This window comes from Crinia signifera, chromosome 6 (genome assembly GCF_055691185.1).
Source record: "Crinia signifera chromosome 6, ASM5569118v1, whole genome shotgun sequence".
Lineage (NCBI taxonomy): Eukaryota > Metazoa > Chordata > Amphibia > Anura > Myobatrachidae > Crinia > Crinia signifera.
In genome coordinates, this window is record NC_139222.1 from 199,351,470 (window position 1) to 199,372,310 (window position 20,841).

A 20,841-nucleotide genomic window follows, 5' to 3' on the forward strand; every position below is an offset into this window, starting at 1 on the left:
TGTAATAAGGTGCACATAGCCAGTCTTATTTCATCATATAAGCCTATAGATTTAAAGCAGCAGTAAATGATTGCCACTTTATATCTATATAATGAAATAACACCAGTTCACGGAAATTGAACCTTATTATATATACCCTAAAGGTTTGGCATTACTTTGTTAGTGGCATACACTAATTGATGGCATTTTATTCCAGATCCTAGTCTTTTATCTTTTCTTCTGTTTATTACACCCCTACCAAATATGCTGTTTAGGAGTTCTGTGTTATCTTTCTGGAAACAGCAGCAAGGGGGAATTGAGTGTTGTGTTGGGGTCACGTACTCTACCTGACTCTACGGAACACCTGCTGAGTATATATGACAGTAACGCCAAACATGTTACGTAATAGCTATTTGCCTATATCTACTGATTCATACAAGTGTTTTTAGTGTGAGGGGAATCATTAGAAGAAGTGAAAAGCAAGCTATGTGGCCTGACCCTTTGACCTCTACATATATGCATCCATTTCTGCAGCATGGTGATTTACAAATTGCATGCTAAGCTACCTTCTTGAAATGATGCAAAACCTTTTTCCTTTATTTTTATTCATCTGTTTTAATTTTTATCAGTGTCGATGCTTTAAATATGTGACTAAACCAATATATCTTCATCATGTTACCCTTTTCAGCCTTGAGCGGGCAGGATGGCAGTTCGGATACAATTGGTTGTAATGCTTGTTATACATTCACTATAAGGATACAGTGTTTTGTCTTCTTATCTATATCTTCTCCTAATGTTTTGAAGATCTGTTTAGACTCAATGCTGAAAACTGTAACTGGCCAAAGATAACTTGACTGCCTGCATAAATGGATTTCTCTTCTACTTGCTTGTTTCCTGACTGTACATGTTAGAACCAGGCCAAAATGACATGACTAATCTCTTGTCTCTCTGTGTAATAGGGGACACCCGGACCAATTGGAGTTCCAGGACCAGCAGGACCAAAGGGAGAACGGGTATTTATATAGTGTGTGGCTATCTTATGGACTTGGGTAGTTTTGCCAAATATTGCTAAAAATGACTCCCTTACTTTGTTTTGCAGGGCACTAAAGGCGATCCTGGGGTTACAGGACCAACTGGACCATCAGGACCACCTGTGAGTGCTGTGATGTTTTGTGTTCACTATGTAGATGTCTACTGTGGTTGACTGACTTCTGTGTCTCTTGAAGAAAAGTTATTCTTTTAATTAAGAGGGTTGTGTGTAAACTTTGAGTATGTGTTAAACAATTAAGTATTGACCTCACAATTCCATGCAGATCAGCTGCTAATTTGTCATTTCCAAATCCACGGCACCTTTATGGTAATACACTATAGTTCTAAACAGTAACTCGGCAAAACAGAATATACTGTTTTGATTTTCTCAGTGTGCCAGGTATCCAATAGTTTCTCTGCAATGTATCTTTATGTAATACGTGTTTATCTTCTGACTGTAGGTACTTTAGTGTTATGGCTTATATAGTAATAGGAAGATAAATGTCAGATAGGAGCTGTTGCAGCATAACTGTATTTGCAATTCTTACTCTTGTAGCCTACAGTACTCAAACCTGCCCAGTAAAACAAGATCGGTTGGGAGCCTATTTGTTCCTCCAGTATGACAGTGCGGGGTCATTGTCAATTCTATTTTACTATCTAACCCTAAAGTAGAAGTTCCAAAAGGCAGTCCTTAATGGTCCACGGCTGTTTACAGATGGTTAAATCAAATTGATAGAGGTACTAATTAAGTCACCTTCACACAAGCTTGGTTATCCTAAAAACCTGAAATGTTAGGGTGCATTGAGAACCGTATTTTGGAACCTATGTCCTAAAGTCGTATTAGGAGCTGTCAACCCAAAAAAGGACACCCATTTTTTTCTCTTGGTGAAAGGGGTGCTGTAAGCACTAGTAGTCCCCACTCATTAGGCCACTATTTATGTTGATAGATATCTATGTTCTGTATTTGCAGGGACCATCTGGTGAGAAGGGAAATCGGGTAAGTCCACATTTTACTCTCCAGCTACCTTAGTCTGTGACTAATCCCTATATAGTCAGGTGGAATGATAATGGACTGACGTGACTAGAAAACATCTTTGTCTAAAGGGAGTGCTGACCATTAGATGCACCCAATGCATCCTTATTATACTGTAGCACGCTCAATATATTTTTACACTGCGGTATACCATACTAAGGGTCCTTACCACTGGTATTGTGTTAAAGTCCAAGTCACAATACAATTCTGGATGGCGTGTATTGTTAATGAGGATTTGTGCTTGTGTTTGGGGGAGGGCGGTGGAGAGTGTTCACTTTATAGTCTATTGGGCAACTTGTGTTGCCCAATAGACTATAAAGTGCACTGCTAAGCAAATACTCCTTACCACAAGTGCAAATGCTAGTGGGTAAGGAGTCATTGGTACCAATGGCTTCCACCCCCACACAGATACATGTTTACATGCTTTTATTAGCTATAAAATAAGGCTAATGACAGCTGTAGTTGGCACCAGTAAGGACCCTAAAGTTGGTTATGGCACAGTGGTGGTTTTGGGTACAAACCATTTTTTCTGCTCCGCCTCATCGGATTCATGTTCTGCATGCAAGAGAACAGTTTGGCAGTTAATTGTAGCATGGGTCACATTGTGGCATGCAGATGGTTAGAATGTAGACTGTTTAATCATTCCACCTAAAGTGACTTAAAGGAAAGCCATCATCAAGATGTTGTACAACTGTATGTTACTGAACTGTGTAACATGCCCCACTAGACCACTATTTGCTGAGCTATTATATTCCTAATCTCTAGAGATGGGACGAGTAGTTTTTTACAGGAAGCTATCACTGTTGCATCTATGAAGTAGATCAAAAATCTGTGGAAAGGAATGACTTACCAATGCCCATGTTTTTATACGAAAAAAACATTTTCAAATATTGGATAAAATGGAGTTTATTAATCAATCACTTTATAAAAAAGACAAATTTACAGATCAAAATAGAAATTATTATACAGAATATGGTGCTGCAGATCCCTTGCGGTGCCTTAAAATAAATAATAATAATAACAATAATAACGACTTTGTATATAATACAATTTGAATCACTAGCAACATGTATCTTAATGGCAGCTTTCCTTTAAAGTTTATTCAATTGTATATTCCTGTTTATTCTCAAACAAAAGACAACGTTGTCAGCATTTTTCCTTTGGTTTCTCTAATTACTGCACAAACCATGATAACGTACAGTAAGAATAATGTATATATTAGTTTTACACTCTGACATTGCCCATTTCATAACATTTGTACTGTGACCTTTGAAGATATTTTGCTAAAAGTGAAGGTCAAGTGAGGAAAGTTCTGTATAATGGTACCTGGGCCTATCACCCTAGGAAAGTCTTGTGTAATAATGTGACTGTGCAGTAAGATTAACGAGAACCAACTGAAACGTGCTATCACCGCACTTGTGCAATGAAGTCTTGCACCACTTCCTTTTTTCACTTTTATTGTGTGTGTATTTTCTTTGCTTTCCACAGGTTCACCTTTGTCCCCTTTATCCTTTTCCTTAACTCGTGCCTTTTTACCTGGGTCTTTCCTCCCACCTCCTCTGTAGCCTTTTCCATTTTTCTCCCGGATTATCCTTTCTCTGTTGAATTTCCTTTTCCCTGGTTTTTGTTCCTCTGCCTCTCACATCCTTCCACTATATTCATTTCGCAAGACCACAACTTATTTTACCTCGCTATAATTGCCTAATAATGTCCTATATTTTCTAACCTGTGTCCAACAGTCAATAAATAAGCTTCCTCCACAATAAAATAATATACCATTTATAATAACATAACTAGTAAACTAAAACAGCAAGAAGCGCTTCCCATCTTTACATTGATCGTGTTACCACTAGCAAAACAAATCATTTGTTGTCTGATGCAGTACTGTGTATGTTCTTCTTATACATTAAAGCAACCAGGCATTTATTCTGGTTTTATTTGCTATGGATCAGGATGACCTGAAGATCGTATTTGAAATAAAGCTCTGAGCTTGTTCTGCCTCTCAGTTACAGAAAAAACTAAACCACAGTACCTTTTATACCTTTACAACACCTTTGCTGTGCTAGTGCCACTTACCGTTACCACATATTCCGTGGTTGTCCACAGGGACAATTTATGAAAGTGTACAAAAAAGCTGCAATTCATTGCAACCTGTGAGATTCTGCCGTTATTCTAGTACAATTTAGCAAAAAAATGCAAATGTATGGTTGGTACAGGATAAAGCACCCTTGGTCCGTGCAGCAGTGGTTTTAAGTACCCCTTACTGAGTATTATTAAGTAGAAGCTCATCTCATCTATCTTCCTTAGGCCATGGTTCAGCATGGCTAGCCATGGCTATCCTATTGTTTTCAGCTGCAATACAATACATAGAACAATACAGTAGGGGATTAGTGACTATAGGAAGACATTTATCAAACGTATTTAAAGAGGATATGTAGAGATGTGGCTGATAGCAGCCAACTGGATTGTACAGTTCTTAGCATTTGTCTAGTACATTCCACGAAATAATAGCTACAATCTGATTGGTTGTCATGTGTAATGCCCCCATTAGAAGGTTCCTTTCAGTGATTATTTGCATATCTCTATCTGCAGGATCTCAAACCTGTTATTCTCCTGTTCTTTGTAGAAATATCTCCACATACATGTGCATACGAATACACAAACTGCAAACTGTATTATACACAGCAGGGGTCTTTCACCTCTTTGACCACACTGTCCTTAGTATCAATCAGACTTCATATGATTTGCTTTGCTAATGCTAAATAATTGTACAGGTAACTACCAAAAAATAGGAAACACCAATTCAAAGTGTATTCATTGGTTATGATCACCAAACTCTATCAGGACAGCTTTAGTGCACCTACAAATAAATTATACAAGTTTCTGGAACCCTAATTTACTTCTGAAGCAAACTTCCTCTATAAGATATCCCAGGATGTTTTGTTAATGAATATTCTGCAAAACATGCTCTCAGACCCTACACCGGAATCTTTTATCCCTATATTCCCTCTTAGCCTTACATAGAAAATTCATATCAGCCATTATTCAATGCGTTACATTAGCAGCCTTCATCACAAAAGATCCTGACAAACTTTCCTCGGTCAAGCTCAGTGAGCTATTTTCCTCTAGAAATACTGAGCAACCCCAACAGTCTGGCATTTTTATACAGGCCCCCATGATGAGATAGTACTTCCTTATGTAACTGTTGAATCACAGGTATAGCAGCACCTGTTTTCAGTAGCTATAATGTCCCTCATTTATTTACGTGTTTCTGTTACTTTGGTAGTTACCGGTATCTTACTGTTTTACTGTGGTTTTAACTTCTGCCATATTCTAATCATAATTTTAAAACTTCCTGGTGCATTAGAATAAAATAAAATAATGTAAAAAAAATACACAAAGTACCTAAACAACATCTACCCGCATATATATGATAATACAATATCACAAAACAAAACTTAGCCTATATTATTGTCTGTAATCCAAATCTATACACTTGTGAAATTTTGGTTGTTCCGCAAATTTTTTTGAGGCATTAAAAAAAGACACAATTTAAGCTTATTTTAATATCAATTTTATACACAAAATGTATTGTATAATACAAAATCAATAATTTAATTTATTTTTCATATTACCATACATATAATATAGCATATATTATATTCTAAATATTTCTAGACAATATTATGTTTTTTTTCTTCATTACTCTCTAAAACAACTTTGAAGTGGATGATCCTAAGTCGTTACATATTTTGTTGAACTTAATTATATTTGCAGGGGGAAAGGGGGAAGAAAGGCTCTAGGGGGCCTAAAGGGGATAAGGGAGACCAAGGAGCGCCTGGATTAGATGCACCCTGCCCGTTGGTATGTTTGATTTTTGCAATGTATGTATTTTTGTAGGATTTGAGGATGGGAAGAACAATTAATGAATTATACTGCAGATGTATTTGCTTTGCTCAATGATGATGGTAGATCTACTATACGTTCTGTTTTTTTTATGTTTTTTTGACATGGCTTAACCTTGAAGACCTAATATATTTTACAAAATATTCATTGATGATCTCACTTATCACCAAAGCTGCACAGAATGTTCTGTGCAGGTACCAGGAAGAGTAATGTGAGCTTCTACTCTATGTACATAACGATTCTTCCCTTCTTCAACACTAGAACCACCAATTGGTATGGCAGCCAGATTTGGCAAAGTTGCTGGACACGATGACTGGGTTTACTAGAATATCTACATTTTTATTACATTCTCCAAAACTTTCTCTTATTAATGAGTCTCAAATTGTGCATGGTAGTATACCCAGAATAAATCCAGTCCGTATTGTGACCCACAATATCTAGGCTTTTCATTGCAAGGAAACCTAAAGATCGTGTCTCGCAGCTTTGAATCCACCGGATCGGAGTGATGTGCCATGAAAACAGGAGTGCCTGCATTTTGTGGAATAATAATAAAAATAGTTGATTTTGTGAACAGGGACATCGAGGTGTAAAAGGAGAAAATGGTGATCCGGGGATACCAGGGCTGGATGGGCTCGATGCCCCTTGCCCATTGGTATGACTTTAACAACCCTTTTTCCTGCATGCTGTGCTCTGTCTATAATCCCAATCCTTTGTATGACCTGATTACCCTACACCGACACCATCATACTTCCATCTATCCTGTACTAATACTCCTACTTCTGCCGCCTGAACATGAATTACACTACTAGCCAAAACCTTCATCATTCATCATTCAACTACATTTCCTACTTATCATTTATTACATTTATTCTCCAAATGTTAGCTTTAATATAATTATAAAAAGGGATACATTTCACTTAATTCTATATATGCTACTCTACAGAGAGAACCATTTTCTTTGTATACTAGTTTAACCTTTAAATGCCAACGAGATGTGCAAAATATCCTCTAAAAATATCAAAATATCCAGGGTCGAAGTAGAGGAATATGAATCACTTTAGTTATTGCCGGCAAATGATCTTAAGTCAACTAAGTGAATTTTTGTTAAACATTGAGCCAAAAAAAGAACAGCCACTGTGAGCGCCACTGTCATTTTTAGCAGATTTTTTGCACATCTCTCACAGCAACGTTGGCACTCAAAGGGTTAATGATCTGTAGACCTATTATCTTAAAACCAAATAATAATTAGGAATAATTACCAAGCAATAAATTGTGGACCGACCTAGCACTATAAAATATACATAATATGTTTTATGACACGTTGTCCCATAAATGTATGGTTACCACAATAAAATGGCAGGGCCAGTTGAGAGAATTGGTTTCTGATGTGAGGGTTGTGAGGATAGGGGCATTTTGATTTAAGAATGTTATGACATGTTATAGAGGGAAAAGAGGAAGGGGGCGATTTTTCGTAGATAATCTAGTTGAAGTTGGGAGATCACGTGGTTCAAGTAATGAGTTTGGGAGTAGGGTTTATACCACATAGTCCTGGGGTAACTGCTGGGTGAGACTTTACGTCCGCCTATGTACATACATACAGTAGCATACTAAAACACAATTCTAATATACTGCGGTAATAGTAAGAGTGGTAGTTAGGTTGAGCGTGTTCAACTAGAGGGTGGACCTCTTCTAAACAGGACAGATGCTATATCTACAGAGGCAAAAAAGACACAAAGAAATATCGGGTTTTAGATATAAAGAACGGTAATCTGTGTAATGGATCCATTAAGATCACAAGGGGGGATACAGTAGGTTGCCTTGAGCCCAGATAGTTGGATCTAAGGACTTTATGAACGGTTCCCACTTTAGGAAAAAAGCACCCACTGATGAGGAGGGGTATAGGTAGATTGTGCGAATATCAAATATGATAAGTTTTAGTAGTCTGTTACGGAGTTCAGAGACAGAAGGTGTCGAACATTTGGTCCAATGAGTCAAAATAAGTTTTTTTGCTAATGTAAGAATCATCATAAGAAGCAAAGTATTGGTGAATCGATGAAGAGGTCACCTTGGAGAGTATAGAGTAATGTATCTCATTCTCTAGCAGTGACGGCTCCAGAGGTAAAGCTGCAGCGCAGTCCGTATTATAAACCTAATGTGTGTTTTAAATTCTTTGTTCCTAATGAGCACTTTCCAGCTTCCTTCTGCTCACCAACTTAACAAGCTCAACTTTCTAAACAGACTCCTCTTCTTTCTGCACCATAACACACCTCTAAGACCCCGGTACCTTAACCACCCAACACTGTACTCCTTGATGCAGTGGCTGTAAAGAACAGACTCCCATTAGCAACAAAGTAATATAAATATATAGGGGGGATTCTGAGTCATACACAAAGTGGCTGTATTTGCTAACTGCCATGGAAGCCTGATTGTAGCTAGCTAAATCGGGAGTCTGTGCTGCTGCAAGTGAAAAACCAAGCCATGCACTGATTTCAGCCTGCTGCCACTAAACTCTTCATTCATAGTATTGCTGTTTGCACAAGCAAGATGCTAGGTGGAAGTGATATGCCGGAAACAGGCTTCCTTCTCAGTTTTACATTAACACCCACCAGTGTCGGAACTTGTGGGTTGTGAGCCCAGATGCAAAGAGTGTGACGGGGAAAAACAGCGGGTGAGTGGAAGAGGGTGACAGGAGCAGCAATGGGCCCCTTAGCCATCAGGTGCCCCGGTGCACTGCACCTTCTGCACCACTAGTAGTTCTGCCTCTGACACCCACCACTCCCAAAAGTCAGGGCAGTTATGTGCAATTGCATTGTTGCTACCAGTGGAGGATTTACCTATGAGCTGAGGACTGCAGCCCTGCCCAGTCTGCAACTGCATTGGCTATTCTGTGACTGGCAGTGAATACCTATTGTACGTGCTACATGCCAATCACCTGCAGGGCAGGTAGTCCCATTGGGAGGTGTTTCTTGCCTCTGGGACTGCCAGGCTTCTACATGCTACAGATGATGCAGTCCATAAAAGCCGGGGTTCTGTGCATGCCCAATCAAGCCGCTGCTTGTGCACAAGTGCCAGTCCCGGCACCTGGTAGCACCATTGTGCAGGTGCCAGAAACCGGCCAGTGGCAGGGGCTCTCCGCTCCTACTCCACACCAGACACTACTGGCAGCAGCAACCCCCCTTCTCCACACAGGTAGGATCACTACTCAGTTCCTGCCCTGAAAAACCCAATTTCACATAAAAGTCAGAACCGGCCAAGTTACGTCAGGCTCAAAAAATAATGGACATATGCAAACGTGTGTAAATTCACATGGGCTGTAAGGAAAATCACGATTTGCATCTATGCACAGAGATCTGTCCAACTCAGAGTCAGCCACATGCTGTGGGCTTGGGGCCTGATTCACGGTGGCTTGCTAAGCAGTGTAATTGTGCAGCTTAGCGAGCCATCTAACACTGCCCGCTGTGCCAGTGAATGCCCACCCCCTGCCGTCGTGCGAACATCCCCGCCGCATTGCCAATGGATGTTTAGCATAAATATCCATTTGCAGGGGAGCATACGTCGGCGAAATCATTTAATGGCCGCCGACCAACGAATGATTTTTTTTTTGCATGTTCGTAAACATAAGTCAGTCTTGACTGACCTATATTTGCGGCGCCCGGCTCTGAGAACGGGGTGGGCAAACCCAGAAAACGCATGTCCCTTTGATGTTATTTAATAGGATAAAAATATTTGGACACAAAAAATGGTTTTATCCACTGTATGTGGGCAGTCAGTTTTATTTAAATGTGACACAGGTATTAAGCCTGCTTCCAAAATACCTAGCGCCTGATTCAAAGATGCATGCGCCAAGGTTGTCTATAGTGCTATGGATTGTTTGAGGAAGGAGGGCTCCAAACCAGTATCTTGCCTAGGGCACTATGAGGTCTAAACCCACCTCTGCTGGGTACACACTAAGTGATATGATGTCTGGTTGGGCAGATCACCTACATCGTGTGTACGGGCAATGTGCTCGCTCCCACGGTCATATGCAATAACATCACGCAGTGCCAGATTAAGCCTTCGGGGGGCCCGGGGCACTTTAGACAGGTGGGCCCCCTTGCACTTGTCATTACTGGGCACAAACTGCATGGGGGAATATTATACTGTCAAAACACAGAGTAAAGGCATTATAAACTTGGTCAATGGGTAACTTCAGGGGATATATATATATATATATATATATATACACACATACATACCACATGAAAAGCCTGTGTTTGTCCCTCTGCACTTTACTCTGTAGGAGACCTCACAGTCCCAGTGCTGCCTCGGATTAAAAACCCTCCCATGACTAGGCTGCTGCTGCTGTTATCCATGGGCCTGAGAAGCATGTAATAAGCTCCACCAATCAGAGCTCAGCACAAACGTCTCAGCCTCTGCCCTCTGGTGCAAAGTGTCATGGGACTTAGTCAACTCCCAGTAATGCACTGCACACTTGGCTCCCAATGATCAGCACCATTAATCATTGTCACATTGGCAGCTAGGTGAAGCTGCAGCACTACCCCACTCCCATGCACAAAACCTTTAGCTAAAAAAAAATATTATTTTTTGAAAAATACATGCCAACCACAGGGTGTCCCTAGCTAGAGGCGGGGCCCAGGAGTACTGACCCCTTGTGCCTCCAGTATAATCCGGCCCTGACATCAGGTTTGATGTGCTGTACATCAAACCTGAAGATATCACCAGTGACACCATGCATGCTAATGTTGGATGGGATAGTGATTGTTCTGTCCTACATTAACATTGCTCCAGTGTGTACTGCCCGACCACATGGCATATCGCTTAGTGTGTACCCAGCAGTGGCTCATGGGGATTTGTTCACGTCAGAAAGAATTCCCGTCACTTCAGTGTGGTCCCAGCTTAAGCTCTTTGTACATCAGGACTGCAGAGGAACAGCACATATGTATTCTTAAGGTGCACAAACACAATCAAATGTTATGAACAGTCCAATCTCTTACCAATTGCGCTTGAAATCCAGAACACTCCTGGCCAAAAAATACCATGGCCAAAAATATCATATTGACACATCATTAGCACATCGTTCATAATCACTAGACACAGGACAACGTGTGGCAAATTGTGCACAAAGGGTCATTATCTTTCTGCTTGTTGAAGGGATCAGCAAGCTAGCCGAATGACCGTCAGGAGAGTCATTACAATTGTTCAGAAATGGCCATATTGTTTAAAAACATCTTAAAGGGGGGCACTTTTATTGCAGTTTCCTAAATAACAGTATTTACTACATATTGACAGGACAGTTTTATAGTAGGTAATGTAGGCCAGATAGTTTTTGGATGACCCAGTTTGCACCACCTTTAGCATGGCTCTGTATAATGTGTCAGGAGCCATGGGCCCCTTTACTATGTAATACTCCATGTAATCTCCTACCAACCTATCCCTACTATAATCTAGCCTACAAACTGGAGGCCACAAGTGAACACCAACATGCAGATAACAAACCTAGCATTATCTATTCTAGAATTAATCGCTATATGGAAAACATGTAAGATTAGAAAAGGACACAGCATGGTTAATAATAAGTGTCTGTGTGTGTAGCATTGAAGAAGTAGAATAGTTTGTACCCTATTTACTATCCTGCAATGTCTGTTTGATTTACATGGTGGCTCATGTGAGAGGTCTTGCATGAATTATATTTACAGGCCTCAAAATATTTTATTGGACATAGCCCTTAAGGCAAGGATGGGAAACCTTTGGCTCTCCAGCTGTTGTCTAACTACACATCTCAGCATGCACTGCTACAGTTTTGGTATTTGGCCATGCTAAAACTTTAGCAAAGCATGCTGGGATGCGTAGTACAACAACAGCTGGAGGGCCGAAGGTTCCCCATCCCTGCCTTAAGGTAATATTTTTTTATAAAAAGACACATTCCTGTGGTATTTACACACAGAGGCATCTTCATGGTCACTCACACAACTATTGCTCTGTGACCCTCTGTGAGTCAGCCATACATCTCAGCAACCTTGGAGCAGTTGATGCATTTTACTGGGAAGAGTGATGGCAGTAGATATAAGTCAAATAGAAATGATTGTCTGATACCCTTGTGATTCTGTTTGCTAATATACATTTATACCAGTTTTAGCTTGTAAATCACTAATATGAAATTCAGTAGGTATCATTGTGTGCATGGCTCCTGTGTTGGGTTCTGATTGTAGAGACAAACAAGCACCAAGTACATTAATGATACAGGCAGTCAAGTAGCCTCACCAGAATATTCTTATTAATTTCACTCATTTGCAAGGGCAGAACCTTTTGCCCATACCGGAGAATATACAAACTCAACACAGTTAGGGTCATGGTGAGAATCAAATCCATGACCTGTGCTGTGAGGCAATAATGCTAATCATTATAGTATCCATAAGGGGAAAGTGTGTGCCTTTGTTGCATGCCCCAAAAAAGGGTGTGGTCTCACAAGGAAAGGAAGTGGCCACACAGTAGTATCCCCAAGGGTACAGGTAGCTTGTGGGTGACAGGGAGTTAGTAGGTGACTGGGGAGATAGACATTTTTTGGATGTTACAGTCACACTTAATGGTCCTGTTGTGTTAAGGCTGGCATGCAATGTATTTTTCTGGCTGTCGTGATGTTCATACAGATGCCTGGGTTGTGATACAAAACTGGCCCTGGCTGTGGGAGGGGATAGTTAGTGCTAGGCTGTGGTAGGGGAGGCAAGGTGGTAGGGTTTTGTTACAGGAATGGTAGGTTAGGATTATGGATAAAATACTTAATGGGATTTTGCCCTGCTCGCCCACATGCTGCGCACCAGAACGTCTTATGCAGTCCCATTAAGAAGCCTAAATTTGTGCTGCAATAAACTCTGCCTGCTATAGCTTTCAGAGAGTTCAGGGTTAAATGTGAACAGCACGGTTGGTGCGGCGTGCATCTAGCACTTATGCACTTCATATAACCAGCGCTTATCTGCACAGTTTGTCTAGAAAAGCCTTCATGTGAATGGAGTGAAAATTAGACATAAGGGGCCAAATGTAATAGGATGAGAGATTCAGAAAGTGAGAGATTTGGTAAGAAATATCCAGTTTTCTTAAAGCAGTTTTTTTACACTTCAACACCAGTTTGATTGTGAAGTGTAAATGATTGCCGCTTTAAAAAAATCTGGAGATTTCTCACCCAATCTCTCACTTTCTGAATCTCTCATCCTATGAAATTTCGCCCAAATTCTTCAAAATGACTGAACATTGTTGAGTTAGTAAAATAATAACTATAATGTTTTATAGCAGAAAATAGACTGAAAGTTCTTATCTCACACTGATGTGTGTACAGAAGCATTGCTTTTCTAGATGGATGGTTTTGTTTTTCTATTTCTATTTTACTTCATGTGTTACCTCATTACAATAGATAACTAACAAAATATACCGGCAATGCCTTCAATCCTCAGGGAGAAGATGGTTTACCAGTACAGGGCTGCTGGAATAAGGTAAGACAGCAGTATATAAATATAAATTCGTAATGCATTGTGAATTGTTTGTTGCACATGTAGTTAGTGATATGAATTTGCCTAATCCTTAAAGTCACATTTATGTAACAGCTATGTGCAATGGATGAATATTTTAGATATTTTGCAGTCCTCTTGAGTGCTAGCATGCTGCTCGCCATGGTGTACTGTGCACAAAATATGTGTTCTCTGCATGGATCAGTGTAGTCTCACTAGTTTAACATACGTGTTATCCGTGTGGGTCTGAGAAACTTGCAGATTTCCAACACACGACATAATACCTCCAGGGATGAGTCATACTACACACAGGCATTGTTACATTAGGACCATTTCAATCAATTTAAAACAACAAAATTATCATTTATTTTTGTAAATCTCTTTTAATATAATTAATTATTTGCAAAGGTTAATTTTGCTTGTTAAAGTTATAGGACGGTGTGTAATTAGTTTCAAATCCAGCGGCCATGTGGAAATGCTGGACAAACTCTTAGTTTTTTTTCCATGGAGAAGTGATTTACAAATCAAAAGCATGCCTTGTAAATAACTGCCTTTAAAAAAAACATTGCGTTTGGTCGACATCCCACCCTCTAACTTTTATTACGCATAAGAAATATGATCCTGCCCTTGCTACATGTACTTGAGAAATCCACGTTGAAGCCAATAACCAAGCCAAGAACCAACCAATTAGATTTAGGATTTTCTAAAAACAGACTGATGCCATGGAACTTAGGGGACATACACACAGGAGGATTTCAGCCCTATTCCTAAGTGATCTGTCTTAGAAATTAAGCACTGATCGCTCCGTGTGTATGCCTCCGAGTGGCGGCACTCCATGTATCTTGACTGCATGTAGTCAAGATCTAGTCAGATCATCAGTGTTCTAACCAGCAAACACTGTTTAGCACATATTGTTATGTGTGTATGGACAATATAGGCCCCGGGAAGCACAAGGGCGATTTCCCTAGCCTGCATCGCTCAGCATGCAGGTTAGCAGTAATCGCCAGGTGTGTACGGTGCTTGTCTATGTAACATAAAAGTCACAAATGCAAATGGAGAAATTTGTGAGTAAATACAGTTAGGAGGTTAATGTTCTCTAAGGTTTCCAATTTGTATCTGTTACTTCCTGGTTTCCCTGTACGGACGTATAAATTACAGGGGATTCCTGTGTCCCCTTCGCCGGTCACCGCATTTTTAATAACGGCATATGCTGTAACATATGTGGTTGCGATGCAGTGCCGGCACTGGACTTCCGGGTCTGTGACCCGGGAGTCCATCTGCGCATGTGCAGAGTGATGCGCCGGCTGCAGGGCATGCTGGGAGGGATCCGTGATGGATCCCTCACACAGCGCTGCGGTAAGAAGCCCATAGGCTTCTGCAGGGAATCGCCAGCTTTTGCTGGCGAATCCCTCCGCAGCGCTGCCACTGCGGAGGGGGGTTAGAGCATACAGAAATGCGGTAAAAACCCAGATAACAGGGTTTTTACTGCATTTCTGTGTTAGAGAATCGCCCCCTTTCTATGAAAAGGACCCCAAGAAAACAATATTTGGCACCCAGCGCTATAACAGGGCTTTACAGCACCCTGTGATTGCAACAACTCCTGAGCGCATGATGTTATACTGAGAGGGTAGGGCTATTAGCCCTGGGAAGAAAAACACTGCCCAGAGAACCTCAGGATGCTAGTGATGCTGTGAACAGGTTTCAGTGATCATGTCTGGTGCATACATATCTGATGGCACTGCAGCAGTAATACTGGCTTCAGGGTGCTGTTCCTGGCAGGGACCATGGGGCAGCGTTAGTAACACCACCCACAGATTCCTGTGCTCTGTGTGGTTGCACCTCTCATACACCCTAGGTTATGAAGTTACATTTTAATAATACTTTATATACTCCAGACAAGTTTTCAGACACTTAATTAAATCACTACAGAAATGAATAAAATGACATCCTCTGGATTCTGGAACTAGTTATAACAATTAAAAACAACAAAAAATAGGTGCCCATACTGTGTAACATTGAGTACCTTCAGAAAAGCACGGTTTTCATGGAAACTATTTGTTAATGTCCACCCTTTTATATACAGTTACTATAGACCTATTGGGGTAAAGGACAACCATCCAGTTGCTGGTGATAATATATCATTGTTGTGGCATAGCTGTAAAATTTAGTTAATCACAAATTGTCCATATCTTGAGATCTGAATATATGGGCTTAAAACATTACAATACAAGGTTGCAATTTAAAAGCACTTCAAGCATTTTTACCCAGTGATTGCTGGTATATCCTTCCCAGTTGTCACCAATTACATTTTCAGTTAATGTTGCATTCTAATGCTGGCCATACACTAGTCCAGGCATGTCCAAACTCTGGCCCTCCAGCTGTTGTTAAACTACGCATCCCAACATGCCTTGCCATAGTTTTAGCACTCTCTAATAGCAAAACTGTGGTGAGGTATGATGGGACTTGTATTTTCATAACAGCTGGAGAGCCATAGTTTGGACATGCCTGCACTAGACCAACTTTCATCCAACCATCCAACTGCTTGGTTGGATGGAAAAAATATGGTACTGGATAGGACAAATGTAAATGTGTAATTAAATAATTTGCTATCAAAATTTGGAAACAGGCAAAAACTGTTAATCTGTAATCTGTTTGATTTAGACAATTTGAATGCTACTGTCCATTTTCCTGGGTTTGTGTGCAAAGTGCTGGTTGTCATTTGTTTCCATACAGTACCAGATTTTCAGTCTAACCAACTAACTAGTTGGATGGTTGGATGACAGTTGGTTGATTGTATGGCCAGCATTAGAGTAATCGCTGGACACATGAGTTGTCAGTTCTTACCTCTTTCCATACCCAAATTGTACCAGATCTGTTACCTCCAACCATAATTTAAAAATGTTCTTGTTTTCTCCTTGAACTCAGCACCCAAGTTCTAGGATTTTAAAACTAACCCACAATTATGTTTTCTTTTGCAGTGATCGTTCTAACCCGGGATTGTCCTGTGTGTCTGTACATAGAATATTTATTTTTATACAGTGTTCCGTAGAAAAAAAAAGACACACCAAACTTTTTGCATTTTGTACAGAAATACTAAAAGGTTTCCTCGTTTTTGAACCATTTGTGTATATTTTTTTGTTGCTTTTCTAATATTTGTGAAAAAATTGCTGCTGTATTTGCATGATATTTGTGCACAGTTATTAAATACCGCTTTTTAAGTTATTATACTTTGGTGCCAAAAGTACATCAGAAAAATTATGGCCGTTTTCCTGAGTATGATGGTTAATAAAAATACATTGTTTCACACCAATGGTATTTAACATGATTACATTTATTTAATTTCACTGTAAAATGTATGTCATTTCTGTAAGCAAGTTTTTAAATAGCCCATAAAAGGGTAAATTAAAAAATACAAATATAACATGACATTTCAGACACGCAAAATCCCAATATATATATTTTATGTTTGTAATGTTAAATGTATCAGCCAACAATCTTCCCTATATTGTCTAGTTTACCCTTCTTAGCTCGTCATTTTTAAAAGATTTTGGTTTTCTGGTTGCATGATAAACCCTGACTCTGAACAACCATCTGCCATGTAGACGGTGCAGAATTTAGTTTGCTCTGAGGTCTTGGGAAAACCAAAGTACAGAAATGCTACTCCAAAACTATAGTGTTTTTATAGACTGCTTGTTGGGTTTTATTTTATTGTGATTTCTGTGTGTAACGCATGGTTATGCCCTGTATTACTGTACTCCAAATTTACATCCATGTGTTTGTCCTGTACAAAGCAGCTCTTACATTGTTACTACCAAGTTTTATATTATACTGATAAATGCAACACATACAGTATTATTCTTGTAATTCTACAAACAAAAAGTGAATTACTTTACAATCTCAATTCATGTATTCTTACGAAAGGGAAACTAAGCTCGGAATTGATCACAAATGCACTTGAATAATGTAGTCTTGGCAAATCTAGAAAACGATGAAGTTTAACATAATGGACTAAATGTAATAGTGTCCTAGTTCAGGAGGTGTGAGACTTTTGTGCGAGTGTGCCTGTTTTAAAAAAAAAAAAAAAACAGCAATCATCTCATCTACAGTATATGTCTTGTAAATGATTGTTGCTTTAAAAAACTGGGCAGACTAACACAAAAGTCCAGCCCTTCCCAAACTAAGAGAGCCAAACCTATGAGATATTTGCATTCTTTGTTCTGTTGTAAATTTTAAAATGCACATTAAGCCCACATAAACCCTTTATTTATTAACATATTAACCAATAAGCCAATGGTGTACTAAACACAACAAAATACATCATATTGTTCAAACAACAAATAAAAAAAATATTATATTCAAGTTAATATTATAGAAATTTGGTCAAGCTGCAAAACAATATTTGAGAGATTATAATATTCCAAGCAAAATGGTGGCACTGAGGCTTCTAGCACACCATTTATAATTATTCAAATTTGGAGTGATATCTCTAAGAAATCTTTATTCATCATGAATGAGACCAGTCGTAAAATGATGTTGTAATGTGTGCACAACATTAAGCATAGTTGAACTTTTTACTTTAGATATTCCAATTGAGAAAATTATTATATTTATATTATTTTGTGTCTCCCCTTTTGAATGTTCTATAGTAATAGTTAAGCCTGCAGAAGCAGCTCTAACTACTTTACTGATTTTGGTGGCTTCTGTATCCTTTATAGCTGGCCATAATAGTCCAAAAAGACAAACGAAAACAAACCCTAAAGAAATACTTTAGATGTCGACTATGATGCAATTCAAATACGAGAATAGTTTTATGTATCTAGTAAAAGTTTCTTATTTTTATTTTCCATATTATTAAACCAAACTAATGATTGGCACACAGCGTCATCAATTCAATAACACACTTACACACACAAAGCATTTACTACCTCACTTTGGATTGTAAAGATTACCAGATAACAATTTTATAAATATCAAGTACAGTACTTTCAAAAAGACTATACAGTAATTGTCTAAGTGCAAAGTGGCTAAGTAATAGTAACACATCTTGATTACACCTGGTATAAAACCTTGTCAGTGCTGCTTTATTTTAGAAAGCTTACTCATGAAAGCACCTTCATTTGGTACTTTAAGGGTCAGACTCCATGGCTATTAGCCAAAAAGTGAAGCTGGATACAACTCAGTAAATCTGATTTTGGTCTACAAATGTGGAAGATAAGGACAAGTCTCCTAGCCTTGATGACTTCAGGAAGTCCATCTTCTGGTGAAAAAGTCTTGGTCACCGTTGGAAACACTGAAGGAGATGAGTTGCCTGTAATGAGTTTCATTGTGTCGCTACCAGAAACTCTATACTTTTAACCATAAGGTTAAAATAGACGGTAGGGCAAGAAAGAGAATTGTTGCACTGTGTTTATGGTGTTCTCTTAGTGGTTCCCATAATGTTGTACTATTTGAAGAGTCCATTATATGTGACATAATGGTCACTGATGACTGGAGAGACTATTTCTACAGGACAGTTCAATTAAAAGAACTCCAGCAGTATCTTTGGAGAAAAACATATTTTTACTTTCGGGAAAAGACTGTAGAGTAATAATGCCCAAAATGGCTTTCGATGATTCCACCATAACCCACCCACTGCCTAAAAATCTCCAACATGGAAACGTTTGTATATTATTTAGGAATTCCATTTGCTACTATTTAACAACACACTTATTTTAACTTTTTATGTGATGTTTTCATCTGTTATTTCTTAGAGCTCTGATTTTTTTTTATTTGTTGGTTCAGCTATAGCTGCTATAAAGTGTATAGAAGTGTGAATATATGTATATACTGTATGTGTATATATATATATATATATATAAATTTATATATATATATATATATATATAGAGAGAGAGAGAGAGAGAGAGATATCTATATATAGAGAGATATATATCTAGATATATACATACAAAGAATACATGCATACAGTATGATTTGCCTAAATAATTGTTATATAATCATAGTAAACATTGATTTTTATATGAAATGAAGACTTTGGTGACTAGGTCGACCAGGTCCTACTGTACTATGAGAGATGACCTCAGAGTGGGGTTTTTCTGTTAAACTGCAGTATTCCAGGTAATTCCTTTGCCAATTTTAGAATCGATATGGGATCTTTCCATTTAACCCCTTCACTGCCAGATGTGCTCAATCAGAGTACTGTTCCACTAAGGGGTTGGCATTACATTTTGACAAAAAGTATAGTAAGCTATGATAGATCCCAAAAAAATCATAATTTTTGGTTAAATTTTTACAGGATTATAGATTTTTGGTGGGAAATTTATTGTTCTTGCTCCAAATTCTGTATTGGTTGAGGGAGTCAAATTCAGGCTAAATGCCTAATTGTATAATGTGTAGCAGCCTGTGGAATTAATTCTGTTTTGTTCTTGGTGACAAAAACTCTTTTGTATGTGTTCAACAGGCTGGTAAGGGTTCTCTTTTTATATACTTTGTTACTATGTTTTGTTTTTTAAAATAATTCACAGAGCTGTAGATGATATGCCTTTTTATATTAACATGTAAATAGTATGATAAAATGAAGATGTGATAACAGTATTATCAACCACAGAGGTGTCAGTGTAGTGTTTCTATTTTTCATGTCCTTACATTTCTTTTGTGCAGAGTAAATGGTGTCAGGTTTGGGCACTCTGGTCATATTGCATGTATCACTGAGTTTCTAAGTGAAAAGATCTAAGTGGTATATTGAGTCAATTTTGGTCTTGTTGGTCAATTTTTTTGTCGATATTTATCACTTTAAAATCTTAATCAATGTTGGGCTTACAGGTTAAAAATACAAATTTACTGACAGTTGAATATTTATATTTATTTTTAAATGTTAGTGTATGTATGGTCTAGCAGTCCTTGAAGTCCAACTTTGATTAAGATAAATTTTTAAATTGATGAACGTCAACCAAATATCAACCAACATTTTCCTTTCGTAAATATACCCCTAAACCTCAGACTATAAGGTGCAAAGTTGAACATTACATATTTCTGCACATTTTCATGTACAACTTATTGCTGAATTTAGTATATTGAAAAAAAACTGGGAATGTGGCAAGAATAAAAGTGTGGCATCCTGTGTCAGACAGTACTTGGTACTATCCTCTGTTGACAGAAATCACAACTTCAAAGTTTTTTCATCCAGCTAAGTTATATCTATGATTGCCCAAGGAATTCTTTCAACTCTTTTGTTGCAGAACTATTTCAGCTTAGAACAATACATAGATTGTGACGGTCATTCCAAAACTTTAATATGTCACAACCTTTTTGTGTTCTCCAGTTTATCTCTGAATGTAGCGGCTGGTTGTGGCCAAAGATAAGATAGTCATCGGTCCATCCATGGTACTTTGACCC

At 38.6% G+C, this 20,841-nt stretch overlaps 1 protein-coding gene across 1 annotated transcript in view; it reads left to right on the forward strand.

Moving 5' to 3' along the window:
• Positions 1 to 16,752, forward strand: part of COL13A1 (collagen type XIII alpha 1 chain) — a 132,412-nt gene extending 115,660 nt beyond the window's left edge. Inside the window, exons 32-37 of the mRNA XM_083148593.1 lie at positions 939 to 992; positions 1,079 to 1,132; positions 1,979 to 2,005; positions 5,819 to 5,905; positions 13,393 to 13,431; positions 16,425 to 16,752. Of these exons, the coding sequence (XP_083004719.1) occupies positions 939 to 992; positions 1,079 to 1,132; positions 1,979 to 2,005; positions 5,819 to 5,905; positions 13,393 to 13,431; positions 16,425 to 16,427 (264 nt within the window). The 3' untranslated portion in view covers positions 16,428 to 16,752. The remainder of the gene's footprint in view (positions 1 to 938; positions 993 to 1,078; positions 1,133 to 1,978; positions 2,006 to 5,818; positions 5,906 to 13,392; positions 13,432 to 16,424) is intronic.
• The last annotated feature ends 4,089 nt before the right edge of the window (positions 16,753 to 20,841 follow it).